Genomic DNA, 27,804 nt, shown 5'->3' on the forward strand with positions numbered 1-27,804 from the left:
GCAGCAAATAACGTGCTGTTAACAAGCAAAGTTTGAAAAAGCCCTTATTTTTTTCTTTGTTCCCTTTGTTACTGCCATATCATTATGGGATAAATTTATATAAGCGGCTATAACTGCTAAACTACTGCATCTTTTTGAAAAGTTTAAATTCTACAAGCAAGAATGAGTAAAAAGCAACATTTTTTTGATTGATTTGGTGTTTTAAGTCCACTGTATGCACAGTACGGCTAATCGGGCTAACCTACAGTTTAAAGTGGGCTGCAAACTGCTATGTGCCTCCACTGGGTATCGAACCCGGGACCCCTTGATTACATGGCAACAAAGATACCACTGCACTATCAGGGAGACCACAACATTTTTAGCAACGTCTGACAATTAAGGATTCAGGGGGTATGTGGGTGCAAAGGTCAGATTGTCAAAATTTGCCCCGACCACGTATTAGCACACAGCAGCAATTAACGTGCCCTTTCTTGAAAACTATACACTATATTTCAGTTCTGTCTTCTTTGTTCATTAGTTTACATCTAAAGGTATGATATACTCGAATTACAAAATAATACATCCATCATTACTATTATTAACAAGTGCAGTTTCAAAAAGCACTTTTGTTTCCCTTTAGTTACTATGAAGTAAATTTAAGATAAAAGGCTGTTACAGTCAACTCTCGATTCTACGACCCCGGGTATAACGATCCTCTCGAAGTAACGACCCTTTTCCCGGGAACCGTGAAAAATTTAGAAAAAGATTTTTAAAAAAAAGTTGAAAAATTGAAGGAAATCGGCCAAAAAATGCGTTGTTTTTTCCTCCACTCATTCCCTTTACGAACGCTCTACCGCTCACAATTAGGTCTGAACTAAAAATAGACACCACCACACCATGCTTGAGTGATATCCAATAGCACTTGACCTCTGCCCTCCCCTCCCTCAAGTGCACCAATGTTACCCCGCACCCGACTGCCGCTACCCAATGCGCCAGGCTTGTTTTGTCACGCTTGCTCTTGGATACGCAAGAAGAGAAGATCAGATCGAATGTGCTTGGATGTTATTTTAAATCGACTTGACTTGTTTCCTTGTCCTAAGAGCTGCTGAAAACTCGCGGGGAAGGGTGGGAGCAGCCTGAAATGACTGCTGGACTTGCAGTCTTTGCCAATGTGTATGGCAGGTCAAGCTCTTTCATCGATAAATACACCACCTTGAGAGATAAGATCGCAGGAATGTTCGAAAATACAGATGTGTGGCGCCTGGAAGTCTGGCCCATCTGTCCAGCTCTGACCTAGAGTTCAGCAGGTTCCCGTGAGTGAGCAACTCTCGGCCTTGTAGCCGACAACTTCCGGTAACCGCTTTCATTCAAAACGTGTTCTTTGTTCCCTGCAACACTTCATAAAAAAGCGAAACTGTTAGAGATAATCAAAACCACATAGGTGAACTAAAGATCGTTAACCTGCTTAATGAATTGTCATCCAGGCTTCCACAAAAGTTTACTTCGCTCTTACGTGCATCATAACTCCCGTTTCCCACTTCATATGTTTTCCTAATTGTGTCGATGTCGTAATATCTGCCAAAAAAGTGTTCCGTTGGCTGACTGACTTCTCCCGTCAGCAAACGTAGGGGGGGGGGGTGATGCAGATTGTTTCAGCCACGATTTTCTTGCTGATGCGGGCTGATTACAGGCAAGGGTGGAAAAGGACCCACCCTCTTCCTTTCCTTTGACGTCTAAAATGGGGTAACCAGTTCTGGATATAAAAAAAGTGAAAAAAAAGTAAAAAGTTCTGGATATATTCTTGAAAATGAACAAGAACCATATATGACAATAAAAATAATACATTGTCATAACAACATATGAAAATAGTTAGGCTAAGTCCAAAGTTCCACATTTGTGCAATATTTATAATAATTTAGTCCTATGATTACTCAAAATTTATTCATATAATGCAATTAAATGTCTGAAATTATTATTTAAACTAATTTTATTAAATATGATGTTTAAAAAAGCCAATTTGTATATAATGACAAAATTATCAAATTGTGCAATATGTTGAATTCATATTCATAACAGTTATTTTTGACTGACAAAATGAAAAACAAATATTTTAAATCATATGTGTTGTTTCAGACAAGAAAAATATGATACATTCAAATTTATAATTAAATTTATTGAAATTATGTACATTTGCATTGGCATCAAGGTTTATATACAAAGGTCAACTCTTTAAAATTGTTCAATGTATAATATGATGTCATACTTGGTATTTTGTATCAACATTCAAAAAATGGTAATTGTAATCATTAGATAAGTATATTGTGATATACAAAGTAAAATAGCTGTAACAGAGCAAATATGTACATTTACTAAACAAACATTCAAGGTGTTAAGCAGTTATGGACAAAAATATAAAACAAAAACAATTGAAGATAACTCATACTAAAAAATCTGGCTTGAACTAGTTGCTCTAATACTAGTTGTCTGTGACTTTAAAAGGATCGGAGTATGGAAAAAAAAAGATAAGTACAGATTTAGCAATATGGAATGGTGATATATTTGTACAATAATTGTTGCTTTTAAAGCATTAAACTGGGCAATGTTATAATAACTTGGATGTTTAAGTTATATAGAAGCCTTTTATGACTGGAATGAACTTTGAATATGATATAATCTTATAAAGATTCGAAAGTTGTGGAATGACACTGATATGTATAATAGATGCCATGTTGAATTGGAAGCAGTGAATAGGTATCTGTTTTCATCTTCCTTAACAGGCAGGCTTGTAAATGTTACAGTTCCTCAAATGAGTGCTTTGAGGAAGGTCGCATAGAGTGACACTTATATGTTCTACGTTTGGAGGTGATTTGATCAGATGACGAATTTCGAAAACTGAAGCTCAGAATTGTAGATACTAAGACTTGCTTTATCCTGGAAGGAGATAACAAAGATATATTTTTTTTTATGTATAGCATTGATATCTTATAAATGTTCTTGTAAATATATGCATAATTTGATGCTATTGTAATTTTTGTTGTTTCTAGTTTTTCTTTTATTTTTATCAATATAATAATTATAAAGTTATCAGTATATGTAAATTTAAATTTCCTTTTCAATATAGCACCATAGCTACCTATTGTGCTGATACTGAGTTTGAATTATACTGACAAAGTCGTTATACATAGAACAAGTAAAAAAAAAAGGTGACCCTCTACCCTTTCCCCAGCTCATTCTCCGCCACTGGTGTGCACGACAATGTTGATAATTGCAGAATTCAGTTGTTTTTTAAAATTTATTTATTATATATTTTTTTTAATGCTGTTGTCTGCATAGGTAATATTGCCCATATTATTGTCTGTTGCATGGTAAAATGTAAAGCAAGGGTCATTTCTTCTTTACACTGCTGTTAAAAGTTCCATCTTCGACAGTTGCGTTATCTTTAAAATGCTGGGACTTTTCTCTTCCGCCACCTGTTGCTCGAACTTCCAGCCGGTCTCCTTGGTCTAGCGTCTGCAAAGCTCTTGATTGCCGATAACAGCGATGACTCATCCAGCACGAAGAAAAAAGTTATTGTTTTGAATCTCGCAAAGCTGTTTTGATTTGAAATTGATCTCCAGAAAGCAAAACAAGAGTTAAAATAACTTCATGTTCTGGGCCTTCTGATAAGCAAAACGTAAATTTAATTTACTTTGCTTCAGAACCATTCATGTGGAGGAAAAAAAAAAAGTGTGTTCAATGTAGGAATGGCCGCTGAGACCGATTAAAAAGACATTATTCAAGGGGAAAGCATTTGGAGGGGTGGGTGTTTGACATCGAGAATACTCCTAAATCCAACATTAAATCGGTGAGAGTAAATAACGATCTACCATTTTGATATGTGAAAATGCGCAGTTTCATAAAGCTTGTTTTCAGTTCATTTTATGCTGATGGGCTAATCGGGACTAAATATACAGTTTAAAGTGAAATTCAATTCCAAACCCGAATGATTATCAACTGCCACGTTGTTTAATGACCTGTCCTACAATACGCACTGGGTGAAAATAGATCGCAAGTTGCGCATTTCCTTTTTCACGCTGGATTACAATGCAAGTCAAGGAAGGTGTTTGGACTGCTCCCTTAAATGGGGAAGGAGGGTGAATGAAGTTGGTTGAAGCAAAGAAAAGTGACTTTTTTTTTACGATGTATTTTACACAGCCGAACCAGAACGAAAATTACAGCCCTGCCTTTATTTTTTTTGTCTGGTACCTAGAGAGGTTGTGTTGTTTCTCCCGAGAGATCTAATCTTACCAGTTAATCTTGTAACAGACAATGCTCCAGTAAACCCGTATAAAATCCAACATTCATTCTGCCCGATTATCTCCCGACTTTTGCTGGCACCAGTCTGACTGGTGTCAAGATTCTTCGAGTTTCGCTTGCAATAAGCGAGAGATTGTTTTCCTTTCCATAGGTCTCAGTGGAAACGGGTTTCTCATGAACTAGAAATGTAAGAATTTCCTGGAAAAGCAACGACTGAGCACAATTGAAACAAAGTAACATTATTTTAAATTCTCTTTTGTGAAAACTTTTTCATGTTCTATTTTCCTTCTCACAACACGCATCCTGTGCATAACAGGTTGTATAACTACCAGGATAAATGGTGTTAGCATCTCCTAGGCATCTTTGTGTCCGTTTCAGCTCCCTTTAAGCTGAAAATTGGTGCACATTCTAATAACGACCCTTTTCCCGGGAACTGTGAAAGGTCGTTGAATCGAGAGTTGACTGTACTTCCCAACCACTGCATCTTTTTGAACAATTTAAATTCTAAATGTAAGAATGAGCAAATATTAACATTTTAAGTAACATCTGACAATTAAGGATGGGCCGCGGTGGCTCAGTCGGTAACGCGTCTGACTACCATGCTCAAGGTCCCGGGTTCGATCCCCGGCCGGTTCAAATCCGGGAACTTTTCTAACGGTGGAAGCGGCCCCAGCGCCTACCCAGCGTCGAATAACATGGGTACCTGGGGGAAACCCTGGGGGGTAAAGGCGGTCAGGGGCGTGATGCTGATCACCACCCCCACTCACGACCGGATCAAGAAAGTGTGGGGCGTTACCCTCACACCCCCTATACGCCTTCATGGCGTGGTGCTATGCACAGGGGAACACTTTACCTTTTTTACCTCTGACAATTAAGGGACCAGGGGGGAAGCATGGGCAAAGGCCCAAAGTTCGAAATTTTCTGCAATTACACAACATATCCAAACCCCATAATTTCCGGTTTGTTTTGTCAAAGTTGCATTACATATCCTCATAGTGTTGGCTTCTGTCATGCTTCCCTTCAAATTTGGTCCATCCAGCATCCATACGGCCGTTGCTAGAAGCGAAACTTCAGACATTGTCTCAAAGCTGGCAACACTGCCACAGATGTTGTCCAGAAGCTGGCAACACTGCCACTTCATATATTGTTATTATTTTCTTCTGAAGCAGTATCAGTCTGATTTCGAAAAAATTTTGCAAGGTTGTAGGAACGTACTACCGTTACATACTACATTTCTTTCATTTACTCAACTTTTTTCTTCTTCTTCAAATTAACACTAACTATTGGGAGGCACAACGTATAAATTTTACCTTCACTAAAAGTCCTGTCTTTTAGAAAACAAAAACAATTTCATCTGTCTACGAAAATTGGTTCTAGTTATGATTTTTTTTTGTACTTTGCAGCAAGTTTGAAAAGGACCAGAGTCAACGAGAATACAGGCACACGAGAGGTCAGGCATCTAAAAGTTAAATGCTTGAGGGGAATCAATCTACTGATTCAATAGGAAATGTGATGGGATCTATCAACAGAAAACATTTCAGGCTTACTGGATCAAAATCTTTTTTCATGCAGGAATTTTAATCTTCAATATATGTACATGCAGATCAAATATTAAACAGAAATATGAAAAAAAACACAACATGTGTAACTTGTTTGAGTAAATCAGATATTTCTAACATGCAGGATGCCAAGGGAACAAACTTTGGTAATATTTTTTTCACCTCTCAGTGGGAATTTTTATTCCTAGGAACCCAAAATGGCAAAGACAATTAGTGTCAACTTGGATCTAAAGAGCAAAGAAAACAAAGATGTAATACGTTAATGTACGGACCAAGAAAAGTAGTGAGATCAGTTGCAACAATATCCACTTGTAAGTCACTTTTTGTTCAAACAGTTAGGAAAAAAATTAACTGATACCATTTTTATGAATCCTTGCTGGAGCTCTTCAAGCTGTTGCTTAAGGTGCTGGTTCTGACCAACCGCTCGGGCAGCAGCTACTTTGTCACTTTCCATGGCTGCAATCAGTCGATCCCTATCTGGTTGGTCAGTCTGTAGCCTCTCTACCATCGCCTCCAGTTCATCCAGCCTTGCCTCTTTAAGTGAAAGATCCTCCGCTAACTGAGTGCATTCCTCCACCTAATAGCAACAAGACATCACAAGGATCATAATATGCTTGAAAGAATATTCTTCAAATCGTAACTGTTGCTCTGGTAGGGTTACCACTCATTTCAACAATGACTTTTCAAGGCTTTCCAGGCAATTTGAAATAAAGTTCCGCACCATTCTATGATGTTTTAACATGGTAATAAAGAATTGCTTTTGATTCATTTACTTAATTAACTTTTCTACCACTTTTGACTAATCGCCAAGAAAAGGGTGAATGGTGATGAGATGAGGAGATGGACGAAGGAACAATCACAAACATATATGCACGACACAGCAAGAGCCAGAGCTCGCTACTCTACATAGAAGAGATTGACCTTACACCTCCGCTAATAATGAAGTATTAATTGTTAACCACACTTGCTGTTCGAGAGAATAAAGTTTATTCAATGCTCTTATAATAAATGAGCTCACATGTAGCCAAATGTCTTCTGGTGCAAACTGTCACAGGTTGAGCCAGCATCGAGAGGACAATTGGCAAACTACTTGAAAGGAATAGTGGTAGACTTCTTTCTGAAAAGCCAGAAAACAGCAGCACTGGAAGACAATGCCCTGACCACAAGTTGCCCAGTGAAACTCTGCTCTGCAGGACTATGGCACTCAAAAGGTTGTTGAATCACGGAGTTTTACTTCAAAATAAATGAAGAAAAAATATAAAAAAGTTTTGAACAGTATATCTGCCAAACAAACTTTTTTTTCCATGTTTTTTAATGTTTTCAAAATTCCCTGACTTTTTACTCAGGCTGATTATCTGGACTTACGGGTTTTCCAGGAAAGTGTAAACCCTGTTTGGATGGACTGAAATGCATGTTAACAACATTTTTGCATGTCCCCCCCCCCCTATTCTGAAAGTCAAGATCGCTTGTTGCAGGAGAAGGGCGAGAGGGGGATGTAATATAAATCAGGCAAATAAAAGGAAGAAAGGAATTACATTTTATGTAATTGGATATCAAAGAAGAAAATGGAAGAGTCTGGTGCTTAATACACTACAGGTCTTTTCCACTCTTACGGCGGCTGGCCCTAGTTCTGGCAAGGGGAGTGGGGATTATGCCGCAGACCAACCAGACAGCAGCAGTGCTACCGAGAGACACGACGTGGTGCGAAGAAGAAATACGTGAACCTCGTTCTACTGGCTGCTGCGTTTCTTATTGTGCCGTATTGTTCGCTTCCCCGCTCCCCACTTCCCTTGCCAGAAAAGGATCGGCCGCCATAACAGTAGAAAATACCTTTAACAACAAATACAAAAATCAAGTCAAAAGCAAATTATACATTTATTAAGTATACGCTATGCATCAATCTAATGAAACAACTGCAAAAAACTAACAAATCAACATGCAGTAGGCAAAATTAAGAATAATTATAACCAAAGAAAAGGCAGGTGGATTTGACACTGAAAGTTCAGCTTAATTTATGTAATGTCCTCCTCCTAAGCTTTTTTAATGCTACAATATACTAAATAAAGGACATTTACAATTGAAATCAGCATATTTTATATTTCCTGTCTGTATCTTGTTTTTGTTCCATAGTCTTTGGGATATTTCACACCAAAGCGATGGCAAACTGAACTTTCCCTACATAATACTCTCACCACATTTACCACACCAAACCACGAAAACTGAATAGTTTCTCAGTAACAAATTAATTTTTCCTCCCTATGTAAACACTTCTATAGATCTAGACAATTCAATGCAGCAGCATTTTTGATGTGCACCCTTGAAAAACACAACCAAAAAAACAAATGCATTACACAAACAATACACTACCTGAGCTTCTAACTTTTCTTCCAAACACTTCTTCAAATTTTCCAAACCTTGCAACCTTTCTTCCAATTCTGAAACGTCCTCTGATGGAGAAGGTGCCGTTAATTCTTGTCGCATCTGCAACTGTTTCTCAAGTTCCTCCACATGCTTGACAAAAGACTGTTCCCTCGATGACAGTTTTTCATTCTCTTCTGTTACAGTCTGCAACTAATACAAAAAATAACAAATATTGGCATGTTCACCATTACTCTTGTAACCATCAGAGACAATTTTTGCCATAAAAATTTACGACTTGAATGCCACAGGCACTGAATAAATTCTGCATATTCTTATTCAGTACAGTATTTACTATAAGATCAAAATTTAATGTAAAAAAAACTTAAGTAGTGTTAATTTTATTTTATTTAACCTTTCGAGTCCCAAGGCCATTTTCACATGTAAGCCTCTCGGTCCCGAGCCGATTTTGAGCAAAATGCAGAGTTTCAATTAAATGAGTGTAGATCGGAGACTAATTGCCCTAGAGAGATGAGTGATATACCGTTGTATGCGGAATGAACCAGAGATTCAGACTATATAAAATTTATGCAAATTTGGCGTATATGTGGCGGGGGGGAGGGGGCTATCAAAATTCCAAAATTTCGGGGAAAAAATTTGGTTCACCCACACCCCCTTAAGAAAAAAGTACATGACAGTGTCGACATGCACATGGAAATGATCGCTGACATGTAAGGAACACAAAAATATTTGCATTATTATTATATGACCAATGTAACTTCAGTTGTACCCCCAAAAGGAATGGCCACTGATTCAAGCTTCAAAATGCAGCGGTACCTTGAAATGACTATAGCTCAGAAACTAAATGCCCTAGAGATATGACAGATATATCATTGTACGCAGAATGAATCACAGATTTAGACGATATATAATTTATGCACATTCGGCGTATATATGGAGGGGGAAAGGGGGGAAATCCCCTGAAAATACTTTTCTTTAAAAATGGGTTTCGACCCTTACCCGCGCCCCCGAAAAAAAGGATATGAAAAGTTCAAAATGCACATAGAAATTATCGCTGGCATGTAAGAAACAGAAAAATATTTGCATCATTGTCGTATGACCAATGTAACTTGAGTTGTACCCCCAAAAGGAATGGGCCACTGATTCAAGCTTCAAAATGCAGCAGTACCTTGAAATGACTATAGCTCAGAAACTAAATGCCCTAGAGTTATGAAAGATATACCGTTGTACGCAGAATGAATCACAGATTCAGACGATATATAATTTATGCACATTCGGCATACATATGGAGGGGAAAAGGGGGGAAATACCCTCAAAAATACTTTTCTTAAAAAAAATTGTTTCCCGCCGCTCCCCGAAAAAAAATGTCAAAATGCAAAATTTATGCAAATTTGGCGTATATATGGAGGGGGAAGGGAGAAAACCCCCAAAAATTATTTTAAAAAATTGTCACTTCACCCAAAAAATGTCCTCGCACTTGGGCACAAAACGACACCTACGCACAACATTCACGGACGAAAAGCTAGAACGCAGTGAAAAATGAACGCCGATTCTTGCAGCTGCTTGACATTCTATTTTTAGACAATGCAGGGTAACCTATGTTCTACCTTGTGGAACACTTGTGCTCACAAACAAAGGTCTCCTTCAGCACGCTTCAAAATTCCATTCTCACAACGCAGATTCAACAACCAGTCTTCCCCCTCCCCCCACCCACCACCTCCTGCTTGCGCTCTCACGGAAAACTTTCATTTTGACATCCGATACTGATAAACAAGCTTCCTTCGAATGCAGTTAACAGGAGGGAGTGAAAAGCATTGCTTTAGAACAACAAAGCCAGTCTTCCTTTGTTGGCAAAAATTTGACCTTGAAAACAGACGCAAAAGAGAAGTCCCTTTTCCTGCCTTTTCCCCTCCATTTTCATGAAGACAAAAAAAATTGCAAAAAAACATTTCTGTTAAATACATGTGTTAGGAACAATATAAAAAAACATCGAAATTCTAGCCAAAAATAGAAAAGTTATAACGTAAAAACTACGACCTTGACACAGGGTATCTCGATCGAGATACTTGGGACCGTGGGGCTTACTTTTGGGTATCTCGATCGAGATACTTGGGACCGTGAGGCTTACTTTTGGGTATCTCGATCGAGATACTTGGGACTCAAAAGGTTAAACAAAGCATTGTGCTTGTGACCAGGAAACTCTTTTAACTTGAAGCTCAAGTATATATTCATGCAAGCAGAGTACATAAATTGTTATTTGATGCAAAGATAAAATTTGAATTCACTAAAATCAGAATCAAAGATATTAATAGCATTGAAATTTATGACTGTGTTACTTTTGTAACATTTTGTTCTGTTCCTTTCACTGTAAGTTTTAGGCATGTATATTTTGAAAATCAAACAAGATATTATGTTCTGTTGTGGCAAGAATGAAATCATGTGAAGGGGGAAAACAAAGCATATAATGTGGTCTAAAGTGTTGCCAACTCAGAAAGAGTTCCATTTCTCACAAAATCTAAAATGAATAGTTTTACTTGCACCTTTCAAATCTATATTTGAAACAAAACTAATTGACACCACAAACTTAAATCAGTGGCACATGCTTTTAGAAGTTAGAACATTACCAATGTTGTCACCAAATACAATACATTACTAAGAGGAGCAAGGCAGAGATTTCAGATTTGTACAGAAGTAGATTTTACATAATGCATATTATGCACTGTTTTTTATAACACAATGTAGGAACAGCTTTGCCACAAAGCTTACTTTACAGTGGTGCCATCTTAATGTTATTTACCCTGTTCTCTAAATATTTTACTAGTACATGGGTGAAAAACAGTTGACTCTTGTTTTTTTTTCATTTTTCCACACACAAAATTTAGTAAATAAATAAAATGGCAATAAGCATAATAAAACTAATAAAATAACTGCAGTCTTTTAAATAGGGAAGTGAGATGATATTGATTACAAGTCTGCACTAATGGGCCTACATGAATTTTGTTCAAATACCATTAAAATGCAGATAAAAATTTACTAATACAAGTTTTCAACTGATTCAACATAAAATTTCTGAGGAACTGAATGGTTCATTAACATCCTTTTAATCTTCCCCATTCCCTATTTTTTTCTTATTCTGAAAGGGACACTACACCAGAAGAGTAAGAGAATTCATTACCTTTGTTGCCAAGTTCTGAAGCTGGCTGTTGAGTTGCTGCACATACTGCTGGTACTGCTGACTGGCCTGATCCCTCTCCATACCAACGGACATTAGTGTCTGGTGCAATTCTCCTACCTTTTGCTCAAGGGATATCTTCTCCTGGAGCAAATTCTCCAACTCACTTTGATATTCGGGATTATCTGTGGAGCTGAGCTGCAAAAGCAAAATTAAATTTTAAAATTATGCTATATTATAATTTGATGTATTAGAAAAGCATAATTACATTGTTATATGAAAACCAGGTAAAGAACAGGAAGACGTTACATGTGAGCCCATACCATTTTGAACTGATATAGATGCCAATACTCTTATCGATTCCTGAATATTGTAGCAATTTATACACAATTTTACCGATCCAGTGTAGATTTATGCAATTTTGAATGGTGGTTGCGGTAAACGCAGTTTTAATACTACACAAGAGATGTTTTGAGTTTCAGCATTGCAAATTGTATTGTTTTTTTCTGATTCAATTTGAAAGACCACTGTTTTCGTTAACTGAGGTTACAGCATCTGGGTCACACTACCATTTTATATTCAAGCAATGGCATGGAACAGATGAAAAGGTATTTTTATTGGTATTGGCTGAAAGACATGGACGTCCGGAAGCTTCACCTTCACATGCAACTTAAGTGCACAGCTTACCTGTTGTACTCTCAGCTGAACAAGGGACAACTGAGATTCCTTCTCTTGTAGCTGCTGATGCAGACTGATGCATTCTGTGGACTTGTGGTTTAATTTCTCCTTTAGCTCTGACATTTCTTCCTCCAACTCATCTACTCTCTTACTAAAATGACAACATTATTTTAATTATACACTTCTATGCTCAGCCAAATTTGTCTAAAATACAGCACTCACATGACAACTATTTCCATTCATGTTTACAAAAATAAGTTAGAATCTTTAAATTAATTATGCTGCATATCCAAAATACATATTCAAAAAGATTACACAAGTTGCACACATTTGAGTAAAACACCGAAATTTACTCAATATACACAATTATTTATCTATGCCTTCAACAGACTTTATGTAAGGCTTCCTCTAAATCCCTTATGCTCTATAGATTTTTTTTATCTCTACATTCGTGTAAGCACCATATTCAAAATACAATATATACAATCATTCAAAAGTTTACTTCAAATTTCACATTATTATAGCCAATCAGTGGTGATTTATTCATTCTAGTTTTTTGGACTTTTAACAACTGTTATTTAAAAGAGAGTTACCTATGTTTCGGAGGCTGAATCTGCCTCCGTCTTCAGGTCCCAAATCCATAAAAACTAGCATAGTAAAAACACTCGTGCACCGAGCAAAAACCATATGTAAAACCGAACAGGGCCTTACCAATGAAAAGAAATCACTCTACAAAGATCTCAAAACCAATAACTACCCACACAAAATAATAAACCCCATAATATGGACAGAAGAAACAACAGAGCCACTTCCAAAAGAAAAACCACTGGCCACAATCCCCACACCATACATAAAAGGAATATCCGAAAGAATCCAAAAAATAACCAAGAAATATAACATCAGAACTACATTCCGCTCCAGGAACACACTCCAATCCAACCTGATCCACACTAGACCCCACACACCCGATATAAAAACAAAAAACGTAATCTACAGCATCCCATGTGAATGCAGGATGGAATACATTGGGGAAACACGCAGGACACTTGAAGCGAGAGTGGGGGAACACAAAACAAACCTCAGGCTGGGATACTTTGAAAGATCCAAACTAGTGACCCACGCCTGGGAAAACAGCCACAGGAACACAATGGGATAAAACACAGATAATAAACAGGGAAGAAAATGGCTACAACAGAAAATTCAAGGAAGCATCGCATATGACAACAACAACAGAACCAATCAGCCAACCCAGCCTAGAAATCAGACCAATATGGACACCATTAGTCAGAAACTTTTTCAAAAAACAATAGATGGCAGCACTATACCAATGCATCCACATGTCATACATTTACCCACAGAACACAACATAAACACTAAAAAAATAGTGAACAAATTGTACAAAAATACAAAGTTCAAAAATCATAAACAACAACCGAACCAGGGTACACAATTCGGACACTATCCCTCCACACACATAGTCTCTATAGACTATTCATACACATTGCACACCAACCCCGCTTTACGTCAACATGCAATCCGGGCCGGTCCAGTCCCCGGGGATCAAGGTGGAAACCTAACAGTGCTACACGAAGCCTTGATCGTGACCTTGGCATGGTCATCTGAAGAAGTGGAGCCTGGGCCACTGATAATCCTACCTGGCAACTTTGTATATAGAGGTCCTTGTGACCGACAGATGGGATGGAGCCTAGGCCACCAAGAATCCTCCAAGGCAAACATGTATATGATCTAACAGACTACACGCTACCCTGAAGACGGAGGCAGATTCAGCCTCCGAAACGTAGGTAAATATCTTTTAAATAACAGTGGTTAAAAGTCAAAAAAACTAGAATTCACATTATTACTTTGAAGCTTATCCTGAATAAGCATCAACACAAAATAAGGCATCCAATAATCATAATCGTGCTCAAATTGCAACAAATACATGGAACAAAAAAAGTGGTAATGTTATCACCTTGTAACCAAGGGGTTCAGTTTCGATCTCCAGTGGAGGCACATTGCACAATGCTTCATACTGCACTTTAAACTGTAGGTCTAGTCCCAATTAGCCTAACTGAGCAGAAAGTGGACATAAAAACACACTTCGACAGCAAATATAATTTATCCCATAGCAGTAATAATAAAAGAGATGCTTCATGCCTCATGTCACCAATAAGACTACAATTCAAGACTGATAGTAATAAAACACTGAAGTTAATAAACTGTAAGACTACATTAAAATAGAATAAAAGTAGGGAAAATAGGTTAGGAAATAAAACTTGTTTCCCAATTCCTACGAAGTTCTTATGTAATATGACAATTTCAACACCTTGAGAAACTGGAGCATACACAAATATGTTGTGATTTAGGTAAACTCACAAATTAGGTAATTTACAGGAACATCTCCTAATTTATCTACTTTTAAAATTTAAATCTACATATCCACAGGAATGCATTTAAGTCAGCCTAAAATGCATTCTTGGATCTAAATTTAATATCAAACAAATATTTGAGCATTATGGTACATCTATACCTTTTGGCATGTGAGATATTACCTTGAAATTATTTGATGGTTTCTATTGTATAATTCTATGATATACAAGTACACAATCCATTTTTATCGATCATTGGGGGAATAGCATACCTTCCTTCCCCTCACTCTACTTACCACTTATGTTTTCACTGATAATTCATAAAAATATTAACCTTACAACTGGCATCAAGGGCAAGGATAAAATAAGGAAGTGCAAAATTTCTAAATTTCACGTAATTAATTTTAAACAGCGTTTACAGCATCCATCATGAAAGGATAAAATACTTCAAACAAAAATTATTTCCATCAGAAGACAAGGTGAAATCAGGATTTACAGAGAATTGACTGTATATCTCAAACATTGATTGTACAAGGAAGGAACTTTGGTCACTTACCTCTTTTTGTAGAGATCTAGTTTTAATTTGTCAACTTCCTTTCCAAAAGCCTTACTGGATTTTTCAAATTCCTCCCTAGATGCTGCAGCAGATGCTAACTCCTTCTCTAGGTCAGAGACTCTGTGTCGGGAGGCTTTCAATCGGCCTTGTAGCTCCTCAACCTCACCTGTTCCACAAGGGGAAAAAAAACTTTATATAAGTTGCAAATTCATAGCCATTGTGCAAATTGATTACAGATCAGCCAAGTGTTCTGCTAACAGGGTGGATAAAAATCATGATTTTCATTTAAAAAATCATTTTTGATGATCTATTTATTTAAATCGATTTTTTAAAATTCTTTTTATAAAACATGCTTAAAATTGCTTGCATGGTTTTTGGCACCATACATGTAGATAACGTTTTTATTTCACTGAAAATAAAACATTCTGGATGTAATCTATAATTGTAACTTAAAATATTTCTTATAGTCCTTGTAGCTGATTTCTGGCAATTTATTAAATGATAGTTTGCAAAATATCAGCTGCCAAGTTTATTTACAGTTTAATGATATTAACACTATTTATGGTTTAACATGATTAGTATTTTGTATATTTTTCTAAACAAAATGTTTGCTATTCTTGCCTGTAAAACTTATTGAGTTTTAAATCAAGATAAATGTAAGTATGTAAATTTACATTTTACATATTATATTTCTTTTCGTATGAGTTTCACCCTATCAGTACATATATTTTGTTTCCTTTTTTAGAGCCTAATAAACACCATTAAATGATTACGAGATGAATGTACTTTCACTAAAAGTGATTCTGATATCTACCAATTTCTTATGTTCATTATTCTATAAATTAAAGAACAAAGAAGAAAAAAACTACATGGCAGATTACCTGCTTTCTGCTTAGCAAGCTGCTGGCTTTTTGATAGAGAAGCTTGAAGTTCAGTCTTTTCTCCAACTAGGATACCAACAGTTTGTACATGAATCTGCAACTGATCCTGGAGAGGGCCAACTTCTCGTACTACTTTTGCTTCTACGTCCTTCTTCAGCTGTTCCGACTCTCCCTGAAGTCGAGTAACCTGAGATTGCTGTGCATAATATTCAAAGAATAAGAAACTGCCAAAATATCAATTTCCATAACATAATATCATTAATGTTTCCAACAGTTAGTAAAACTTCAACATTTATATTAATACAAATTGTTATGGTGCCTAATAACAATAAAAAATACATATTAAACCAAATCTATGTGTATTGAAGGAAATAATGCAAACACATGGTGCTTAAATCTAAAGAAATGGTGTAAACCAACAGTACTTAACCTTTCATTTCTAATGCACCCTCTTCAAATTTGGGGATAGGATCAACATGGAGACAATGCAGTAGGTGGAAATTTTCTAAATTGGGTGGATGTCATCCCCCACACTTCGAGCACTAGTAACAATAACACCATACAATTTATCCCAGTATTCATATTCAATTACATGAAAATAATTACACCATAAATCTATGTTCGCTTATTGATGACCTAGATATGTTCAATCTAATCTATAATAGTGGATTTTGAATAATTTTTAATGAACATGATTTAAAAAATAGTCATTTCTTGCTTCTATCCCCCCCCCAACAAAAAAAAAGTGTTTGCAATAATTCATACTGTATTTTTCATGAACCTTTGGAAACTTGTAACATATCTTCAAGCAGCCTTCACAGACACCCTTAGAGGGCTTGACATCACTTGGAGGCTGAGGGCAACAGGTGAAGAACCATTGATGTAAACAATTGTCCAGTTCAAATTGGAAATCTAAAATCTCAAAACTCAACATGGTGGAATCTAAATTAACATTGTGGCCTTATATTCTCTTGCATAACACATGTATATTCTTTGGTTCCAATTTCTTCCTGCCTTTATGTTTGACTTTCTGCATTGTACACATTTCCTTGCTTATCTTTAAAAAAAGCAGAATATACATGTTGTATTTTCTGAATAAATTACAGCTTAGCCGATACAAATACACATCCTGATACTCACCAATACTAATGCAATAAATGGAAACTGAAACAATTTAAAGTAGTACACAATTTTTACAAACTACAAAATATAGTTGTTAATTGGAACTCTAGTGTATCAACGTACTACATTGCTTTAAAATACTCATGTTCATGTAAGATAATTACTTAATTACAAAATCCATTTCTTCCCACAATGCTGATGCCAAAATAATCATAATTATGATACCAATCGTATTGGACACACCAGCACTGCCGCCAACCTAGTAAAAAAAAAACTGCTGCTTTTCAGCCATAAAAGAGTAAAATCAAAAAATGAGAGGGAAAACAGAGAAGAAACGATCAAGAAGGAAAATAAGCACAAGAGTTGTGGTGATAGGGAATGTAGACCTATCAAAAGAAGAGGAAGCTTTTTTAAAACTAGGAAGAGGTTTCAAAGTTAAAGAAAGAAATGTAGACTATGAAGAAGTTATATCTGACATTGAAGAAGCAGTGCTCCATATAAAAGAAGAACCAGAAAGAGACAAGATTAGAAGGAGAACAGCAGCCATACTGAAGAACGAAATGGAAAAGCAGGGAAAAGTAGATAATTTGAGTCAAAAAGAAAGGGAAAGCCTGAAGAAAATCAAGACAAGAAGTGATGTGGTGGTAGAGCAGGCAGATAAAGGAGGAGCCATTGTGGTGATGGAAAGAGAATGGCACGAGAGGAAGTATGAAGACCTAAAAGAGAACAGATATGAGGAGATTTGTGGAACAGAAGAAGAACAAACTATAAGAGAGTCATACAAGGCTCTAGGAGGAGTGGATTCAAGAAGTGCATAAAAGAGACAGGAAGACTACCAAGTTTGAAAGGCTTTCCAAAGATACACAAAGAGGAGAGAAAGTTGAAACCAATAATGGACTGCAGAAACAATATTTTGGAACCCTTGGAAAAGAATTGAACGAAAGTTATTGAAGTGTTAGTAACACAGCAAGAAAGCAGAGCAGTGAGGAACAGTGAACGAGTGGTGGACCTCATAAAAGGACTTAAGTTGAATGAGATGAAGACGACAATGTTTAGCTTAGATGTAAAAAATATGTTCCCAAGATATCAAGAGAGGACACGTTTTGGACATTGTTAACCCTTTCACTGCTACAGACTTTCTCAATTGTAATACCATGCTGTGCTAACTACTTTTTACACTTTAACAGTTTAATTTGTACCATTTTTCCCTTTCAATTTTAACGATTTTAGTGTGTTTCAACAAACAAAAACTGCTAAAAAGTTGTACATATTATTATTTATCACCAAAAAAATTACACACATAATACACATACGTAACTATATAAACATGTAAATATTTTCGTAAGAACTAAAGTTTGTTGGGAAACAAATTAACATTTATCTAATATACACATAATATACACATAATATACACATAATGTTAGTAGTTTCTCATGGTGTGGTATTTTTCAAAGCACGGTACTACACAAAGTGCGACATTACATTTTTGGCACATATAACAAGACTCTTTTCTCTTCTTGGGTTCTATAGTCGAATTGGCACACATATGACATTTTCTGGTAGGTTATTTCTTCTTTTCTGTAGCTGGAACTAATGTCAATAAAAAATGTCTTTCAGTAAGGCAAAGTGGGGAATCATCAGCAAGCCTGCCGTGACCCTGGTTTTTCTTTTCATGATGGAATACTTCTAACATTTCCTTCATCAAATTCAGTTGATATGTAGCCATTGGTATTTTTTCCCTGTAGACTTTTGGAACAGAGCATGAGTATTTAGTACACTTATATACAAGAAATGAAAGAAACAACTTTTTGTACCACTTTACTGTTTTCCTTACGCATTCCACTCAACTCAGCATCCTATCATTTCTATCAACGGCACCCATGTACTTATAATGAACTACGCAATTTGGCTTCTTTATTGGCTCCTTCGTAGTAATGTCCACTTTACCAGTATCTGCCATTTCATTGGTATGCAGTGTTGTCAACATGCGTACTTACCTCTTATCACATCATTTCAAAGCCATCATTTCTTTCATAGCCTTAGATTGAGTTTCTCCTCTTTTCAATTTTTCTTCTAGCTGTGGCATTCCTTTTTTGTTTGTCTTCACGGTCCCACAACTATTTGTTTTATGTTCATGAAGCCATTTGCACAGGGTAGGACTTGTGTACCAATTATCAATCCCTTTGTCAAAGAAAGGCTGCATTAGTGGCTTTACAATTTTTGCTGACACACCTAACTGTTCTACGATGTCTAGAGTTTCTGTTGAGCTACCAGTGTAAACTAACAAGTCAACCACGTAACCAGTCTCACAATCACACAGCAGAAAAAAATTGATGCCAAAACGATGTCTTTTTGAAGGGATATAAAGTTTGAAAGAAAATCTTCCTTTGAAGAACATCAAACTTTCATCAATACACACATTTCTGAAGGGCACAAACACTTCCTTGAAAGTATCTCTTATATGGTCATAGACAAACCAAATTTTGAAAAGTCTATCGCCGGGAATTTGTTGTTCATTGTCACAAAAGTGTAGCAAACGTAAGATAGAAGAAAACGATCACGTGCCATAATTTTGCTAAAAATAGGAGTTTGAATCACACTATCACTAGACCAGTATTCACTAATCGAAAGTTTCTTCACCCTTGACATCAGCATGAATGCAGCAAAAAATGCATACATTTCGTCCATTGTTACATCCTTCCACTTGGTCAATCGTGATTTTGCTTTTATTGTTACATTTGCTGACACACACAAAATATCAGTTTGTTTCTTCAACTAACCTTTCTACAAAAGCAGCAGTAAAAAAGAGCATAAAAAATTCAGTGGTGTTGAAAGATTTGCATGTAGCGTAACTCCACAATTGGGTATCATAGAAGTTGTGCACAGTAGGTACAAAATTAGCATTGTCCCATTTCAAGTCCCTTGTCTTTCTCTTTTTCGTAACCTGTGTAACAGCAACAGGTGTATCAGGATCATCAATATCACTGTTCTCATCTGATTCACCATGTAAATCATTGTCTGACTCATTACTTTCGTCATTTATAATAAATTCGGCAATTTCAGCATTGGTAAGAGCACTCGTACTTTGCACGACTAAATGTGCGAAGTATACAAAACAACGACCATTCTCACTATAAATGGCAGTAGTTATCAACAAGTTTCACAAACTCGCATGGCAATTCCACAACTCAAAAAACATAGGCTAATCTTTAGGACCAGGATACTCGCCCGTAGTAGAGCTTAGAGGTTTCAATATACATGAACATAGTTGCTTTGTACCTCCCAAGATGGCAGTAGCTATCAGTGATCAACAAATTTGAACCTGCATTGTGCTGACGCCAATCTAAAAATAGCAAACTAGTTGGGCAAGTATAGTCATCCGTAGCATATGAGTGCATTATTACTCGCCGGTAGCAGTGAAAGGTTAAAAAAAAATGGGAGAAGAAATTATAGGAGAATGGGATAGTGAAAGGGTAGTGAAGGCACTGGAAATATGGTTAATGTAAAATGGGGGATAAAATAATGTTAATGAGCGAAGGACTGAATATAGGCTCTAGCCTAAGCCCAGCACTGGCTGAATTGGTTATGAATGAATGGGAAAAGAAAGTGGTCGAAAAGGAAGGTGTCAAAATAATTCTGTTTTGTAGATATGTGGACGATTGTTTTGGCATATGGAAGGGAACGAAGAGGCAGCTCGACAAATTTGCCAAAGAAATAGAAGATGAAGAAGGAGGGATATTGTTGGAACTCAAAATAGAAGAAAAGGACAAGATAAGCTACCTAGATATGTTGATGAAAAGGAAGAGAGGACAAGAAATTGAAACTGCTTGGCATAAGAAGAAGTGTACAGCAGGGGTATTCTTCAGAATTGCGAAGAATGCAAACAAGAAAAAGGAAAACAGAGAAGAGGAAGAGGATGGGATTATCTACAAAGTGAAGTGTAAAGAATGTCAGTGTGTGTACATAGGAGAAACAAAAAAGAGACTAAAAGACAGGTTGAAACAACATAGGGATGATGTACGACTTAAAAGAGAGAGAAATGCGATATTTAAACACACGAGAGAAACAGGACATGACATAGAGTGGGATGAGGCTAAGCAGATAGGAAGGGAGAAGAGAGTACTATACCTGCCGCAAAATTAGTTTGGTATTGACACTTGAGAACCACGTGTTGAAATCGGGTCTACGTCACTGCGGGAGGGTGGGTTGCTGGCATGCAAGCCAATCAAAATCTTCCCAGTACTTCACCCAGGCCCTGGTTACCTAGCAACAGAAAACGTTTTTCTCGGTGTTGCCGCTTATCGGGCGATTCTTCCTGGGATCAGATTTCATGTTGTTGGGAGAGGACATGTTGTTTGTTTGTTGCGTTGTGATATTTTAACCAGTCCGTTTGTTTAGTGTTTATTGAATTTAGAGTTCTTTGTTGTATATAGCGTGTTGTTTTAGTGTGTTATTTTTTGTAAATAATTTTCTGTGTTCTGCTTGAGTGTGTCATGTGCTTGTGTGAAGAATGTCAAGCACGGGAGGCAATACTCGAGATGACAATGTACCAAAGAGGCCATGCACTATAAGAGAAAGAAATTCTTCTCAAAGGACAAACGCGGGAGATGGTTTGTTCTGAGCGCAAATAATTTGAGCAAGAGAAAAACAATGGGGGGTCGAATCATTTATGTAAACACAGTTCTGGACAGGACTGCTGCTGCTGTCGGCATGTCTAAGAACACTATTGTTACCATAGGGAAAGAAAAATGTAATGTGGTAGAAATAAATAAATAAATGTGAGGCTTCAAAATTGGAAACCCCAGGAAAGAATAGGAATATCAGTAAACGCGTGACAAATTTAGATACTTTTCAGCAAGATGCTATTCTCGCCATATTTACTCTTATTATAGGAGGAAAGATCATCCCACTGTTGGGAAACTGCGCGTTTCGTTGAAAGATTCGGCATTTTTTCAAGGTGAGGAAACATCTTTAAGGACAGTCATAAATTTTCTGGGATTCTCACACCAAACAAAAATAATAGACCCAAAATAAAGTATGGAGGCATATGGAGATGTGGAGGTAGAGCTCCACACATTCTGGACCTCGACCTAGGCCATATTATGGAGGTGATGCGGTGATGTGGTTCACCAACCGCCTTTACCACAGGTTTGCCCCAGGTACTCTTTTGGGCTGAGTCGACCCCGAAGCCACTCGGGATATTTGAAAAAGTTCCACAAACCACCGCGGGTCTCACGCGTGAAAGTCAGACGCCCCACCAACTGGACTTTGTGCACTTCAGTTGCGGTATAATTGAAAGACGGGCAGACTTTAACGGCGACTTTGGAAAGAAATGATTATTGAAAGTGTATGTACAGAATGGATTGAAAAGGTAACCTGTAAACAATGCTCGTTTCATTAATTCGTTCATGTTGTAAGGAAGATGGAAATGAATAGAAAAAACAATAACACATTCATCATTGTTGTCATCATTGTTATTCCATTTTCCTCGAAAAACAATAACACATTTCATCATTGTTGTTCCTTTTCATAACACGTTTTCCTCGACACAGCGTCAGACGGCTGCAGGGCGTACTGTACCGCATGATATGGCAACACCGTGACGCGTGTTCCTTCAGCTCTCAATACCAAACTAATTTTGCGGCAGGTACAGTAAGAAAATGGAAGGAGGCCAAGGAAATAGAGAAGTAAGGAGAAGAAGACAATGAACTGGAATGGGGGACTGAAGATAAACAAAGAATGGACGAAGGTGTTAGAAAGAGTGGAAAGGACAAGAGCGAAAGAGGAGAAAAGAAAGAAGAGGAATGAAGGAGGAAAGGATAAGGAAAAAGAGTGCGAGATAAAAAAATCCAACCACTTTTCAGATGAATGGAAATATTTATCAAAATGACAGTTGACAAGGGAAGGCCACCTGCTGGAATGTTCTAAAGTCGTTTTCACGTTCAGAAGACACAACGGCGCTTATGGAGAAACCGCATAGTGTTGCCAATACAGCGAGCACTAGCTTATGTCGCCGGGAAATGATGAGCTTCCTTCACAATGAAGGTGTTACATATTTTGTATATATAATGATAATTATATGTAATTATTAATATTAAACTGTGAACGTGACAGTTACCCTTTTTCCTACGATCCACTGCGATCACTACACGCGCGAGTGTAATGCACGAAATAAAGACACATTGTCTATAACAATGACACTTCAGGAATAACTTAAAAAAGTAAAAATCACCGAGCGCTCACACAACTGAAAACACTTTTTCGAGAAAGGAAAAAAGTCATAACAGACCAAAGCAGATCTCTCACTCAAGTAAGGGGATCCTGACACATGGGTTAGATTCAAGTTGCAACCCAAACAAACAAATGAGTTATGGCACACTTGAACTGATAAGACCTCAATGACTCAAGCAAGGCATGTTATATTTCTATCTTGAAGCCCCATATTTTGTCACGTGTTGGAAAACCTTTCAAAGGTTAATATGGTGTCTATGAATTTATGTGTACATTGGAAACTGAAAGGTGATCTTCATTTCAGTATTAATGTCGACAGTAATGTAAACAAAAACAAGGTGTATTAGCGACAGCACTAACATTGCTCAGAACAGCAGCATTGGAAATAATTGTCAATTATTAAATTTAAGTAATTGCAATTCTATTATAACAAACTGCATGAAGTTAATATTTTTACTGAATGGAAATAAAATAACAACTCGAAAACTTGGTGGTGATTAACCGGAATGCTGAGGCGAGTCAGCTCAAGATGGCCAGACAACGTCTCCTTACTTCGCGCACGGTTCGGGTTAAAAAGAAACTCCAAATGCATGGAAGTAATATTTCTGGGAACCTTTGAGTGGATATAAAAAATAATTTCATTATTTTCTCCACAACTTTGTCGCTGGAAGTTTTTACTTGGAATTACAGAACAAAAAATGGCCAGCGACGACATTTTCTACTGCACGAATATAAAAAATCTCCACATACTTTATTTGAATATTTTATAATGCGAATATGCTTTGAAGTATTGATAAATTCTGAGCGCCACCATCACCTATGACAATTAAAAAACAGTGTCAATTTTTTTTCATAATGAATGCTTCAATTTTACGGCATGTTTCAACATTAGGAATAAAAACAATGTAAAAATTTTGTTTTCACACAAAATTTGCATTTTTAATTTATCTAAAAATATGTAAGCAAGTTACCAGTTTTTTGTGTTCACCATCGTATTCTCTACAAAATTTCCTGCAAAACTGCAGGTACCGATTTTACTTAAGCTAAAATTGTAAATCCAGAAATTTCACAACAGCGTGCTTGTATTTTCCCATAAGAAAAGCATTGTCCATAAGAGCCCATTGTGTCTTCTGAACGTGAAAATGACTATAGAGAGAAAACAACTTTCTAATAATCTTGTGTCTGGAGGGGAGTGATTTTTGTTTATATATATCTTCCTGTTTTGTACCTTGTTTCATTTGTACTGGGTACAGAGTCTTAAGAAGACCTTGCTAGAAGGTTAGTTAAAGTTAGAAGGTTAAACTAAACGTTACGCTTAGTTTATGTTTTAAAATAATATAAATTTTCTGCCTTGGTCAGCATATTGAGTTTTTCATATCATGGAAACAAGGCTTAATGGTGTTATAACAAACTCAAACTGAGAAAATAAGATTGAAAGCTAGAAAGGAGACAAGAAAAGAAAAAGAGTTACAAACAACAGGAGAAAGGAAGAACAAGTAGGCACTTATTGCATAGGTGCAAAACCATTCACGGCTAGCCCCACGAACCATTCACGGTAAGGTAAGGTTAGGTTAGGCAAGCATAGTTAAAATTTGGGGTCGTAGTAATGTCAGGAATATATATTTCGTTCCTTAAGTATTCAAAACACAAAATCTTGAGATAAATAATGAGCACTTGTGAATTGTCGGTTGCGATCATGGATCCCCTTATTTTGCAATTTCTACGCGTGACCCCCAAATTTTAACTTCAAATTCATGATTAGGAGGCATCAATTAGCGAGTATGCGAAATATTACAAAAATCAGGGAGGGGTCCGTTATTGTATATTCGCTCCAATTTCTCTAGTTTATAGAAAATGGTCAAATATGCCCTAACAAAGAACCTTGCTTTAAATAGTCTTTCAATAAAATTAGGAACAAATACATCTCAGGAACATGCCACCCTTACAAATTACAAAAACAACTCCACACCAGGCGTGGTTGGCTGTATAGCGCAAATGTGCAGTGAACCCCCAGTAATATACAAAATAAACAATAACTGAGATGTTCATAAGCGTAGAGTGGCAAATTCTCTTAGTGAGAAGAAGAAACCGCGGGCCAGAGCCACTCAGCTCCCCTCTAGTTCCGTTTCGTGCAAAGTCTCTGCTGAACCTCCGCAAGGCAATCCCTATCATGCTAAAAGCTTAGGACGGCTAGCAGAAGCTCGACGCGTACATATGGCGAAAATACATGCAGTCTGAGACTGGAGGAAGGCCGTCTCGTCAAAACGGACATGCGCAGTTCGTAGGATCACCAGCGAGCTGGAGTGAATCACGCTCTTCTCTCTTCCAGTGTTGCACTATGTGTTTCAATTGAATTCATTTGGCATTCTCTTTGTATTTTTATATTTTACAAGACTTATTAGATTAATGAAGAGGGTGTAATATAAATGTAGAGGTGACCCCGAACGAAAGCTAGAAGTAAAGATGATGGGCCAAATAAGATAAATATGATAGAAAACAACTTGCCTACACATTCAGAGTTTTCATCTTTAAGATGGAAACACTTCAGGTGGAAGGAGCCGAAAAGTCAAAAATAGCGCGAGGGCGAGTGGTCGCTCATCGGACAAGACTTAAACAACCTTTGTGTCTTCTTACGTCAGACTAAATGCTTTCGTTGACATGTTAGGCTTTTTAGGTTTATTTGTCTTAGAATATATACACTGCAATTTTCGGGGCTTACCGTGCTTGACCAAAAATGTAATATTTGCTATTTATTCAAGCCTAACCTAACAATGAAGGCATTTCACACTTACGTCAGAAGACGACCAAAAAGTTGTTTGGGTTTCGTGCGATCAGTTATACTCTAGCGCGAGAGGGTGTTCGAAGGGACGCGTGCATTTAACTTTGTTACGTGTCATTGTCTTCATACTTGTTAGTTTGTTTTGAAGTGCACGGCTGGTGATTGAAATATATATGGCATAGTGATACGTTGAGTGAAGTGAGGTGGATTGTGTATTGGAAGGAGTGTAGTTGTTGCTGTGCGAGAAGTTAACATATTGCATAGAATAGAATCTAATCGCTTTGATTTAGCGATATCCTTTCGAATAGTTATATAAGAATTATCTTGTAATCAAGGGGTCTTGGGTTCGATTACTGATACATACTCATTTTAGCAGGCAGAGATTTGTATTTTTTAACTGTAGGTTCAGGATCCAGTTCCAATAATACAGTCTATTTGACAGTGGTGGGACCAGAAAAGAGTTGGCAAGAGTGGAAGAAGCAAAATTGAGGCGAGAATATTTTCTGAATTCTGAGATAGCCCTAAATACAATACCATACGAAAATCTTAAATTAAAATGATCGCCCCCTACACACACAGTCCTTGGTGCTGTCACTGTTATCTGAACATAAAGCAAATCAACTTTGTCAGTAATCTACCGGCCAAAATTTGATAATTTTCCCAGAACTATCTCTACGAACCAAAGCGTGTAGTGTCTCGAAAGGTTTAGGTAAGTCCACTTTGCATAATTTTGGTGAACCCCCAGGAAAATTATGGACGGGCCGCGCCTGCTCCACACTAAAATGTTTTACAAGCACATCCGTCGATTTCATTTTAATTGTAAAATTTTGATCTGTAGGAGTTGGATGATAGGTGTTACTTACACAATCCTTCAACTGTATCGTCAGTTGTTCATTTTTCTGCTTCTCGGACTCCAAAAAGGCAGCCAGCTCCTGATTTCTAGATTCGAGTTCGGCAACCTCTGCTGGCATTCCTGCACCTGGGACAACCAATGTTACAGAATCGTTAATTAGACCATTAATTTGTGATGAAAGTTGACGAAGGCTCTCTGTATTTGAACGATTTATCTTTTTCACATTACCAGATACATCACAATCACTTCCGGAAACTTCTTGGGTATACGGAAACTGTGAGGCTAAAGATCCATTTTGTCTTTCACTACACGATTCACTGGATTCTATCACGGGTGAAAATAGAAACTCCCTCTTTTGCAGGTCAGTTTCGAATGGTGTTGAGGTAACGACTGGTTCTTCTGATGTCCTATGCACTGAATCTATACTCTGAAGGCTGGTGGCATTAAATTCTAATCCGTTACTAACACACTGTGTCTGGAAAGCACTCCGAGGATCACCTCCGTCACTGTTTAAAACTAGACCGTTTACTTCACTGGATGCATTATCGGCCACAATACTTGAATTATTTTGTTCAGTATCCAGAGCATTCACACTGGAATCTCCAGCAGCAGCAGTTTCAGTAACTAAGTTGTCCCCGTGGTCAGTTGTGCAATTGCCTTGTGCAACTTGACTTGTATCGAAAACCTGCACCTGTAAGAAATATTCAATATTACAGCAACAATATAGGACAAATATTGTAGGTTTGTGCGTGTTACTCACTTTTAAAGGAAATAAATACGTTAAATAGTACATATTGATTAATTTAACTACTTACGTGAGTGAGTATGGAGTCTTATTAGGACAACGTTTCGGAGGTCAAACTGCCTCTTTCATCAGGTTTGTGGATGTTTCTAGGCACAGAGCATAGTCAACAATAAGATTTTTAGACAAAAAAAAGGGGGGGTTGGCA

The 27,804-nt window shown here is 37.1% G+C and overlaps 1 protein-coding gene across 2 annotated transcripts in view; it reads right to left on the reverse strand.

Annotated features, from left to right (window-relative positions):
* Window positions 1-27,804, reverse strand: part of LOC146001330 (golgin subfamily A member 2-like) — a 56,628-nt gene that overhangs the window by 21,875 nt on the left and 6,949 nt on the right. Inside the window, exons 3-9 of one of the 2 annotated variants that reach the window (XM_083138647.1) lie at window positions 26,865-27,545; window positions 15,870-16,065; window positions 14,989-15,154; window positions 12,073-12,214; window positions 11,389-11,583; window positions 8,202-8,405; window positions 6,193-6,411 (exon numbers count right to left, since the gene is read on the reverse strand). In XM_083138647.1, the coding sequence (XP_082994773.1) occupies window positions 6,193-6,411; window positions 8,202-8,405; window positions 11,389-11,583; window positions 12,073-12,214; window positions 14,989-15,154; window positions 15,870-16,065; window positions 26,865-27,545 (1,803 nt within the window). The remainder of the gene's footprint in view (window positions 1-6,192; window positions 6,412-8,201; window positions 8,406-11,388; window positions 11,584-12,072; window positions 12,215-14,988; window positions 15,155-15,869; window positions 16,066-26,864; window positions 27,546-27,804) is intronic. The other variant, XM_083138653.1, reaches the window with a different exon arrangement.

Source organism: Lepisma saccharinum, chromosome 1 (assembly GCF_977018435.1).
Source record: "Lepisma saccharinum chromosome 1, izLepSacc3.1, whole genome shotgun sequence".
NCBI lineage: Eukaryota > Metazoa > Arthropoda > Insecta > Zygentoma > Lepismatidae > Lepisma > Lepisma saccharinum.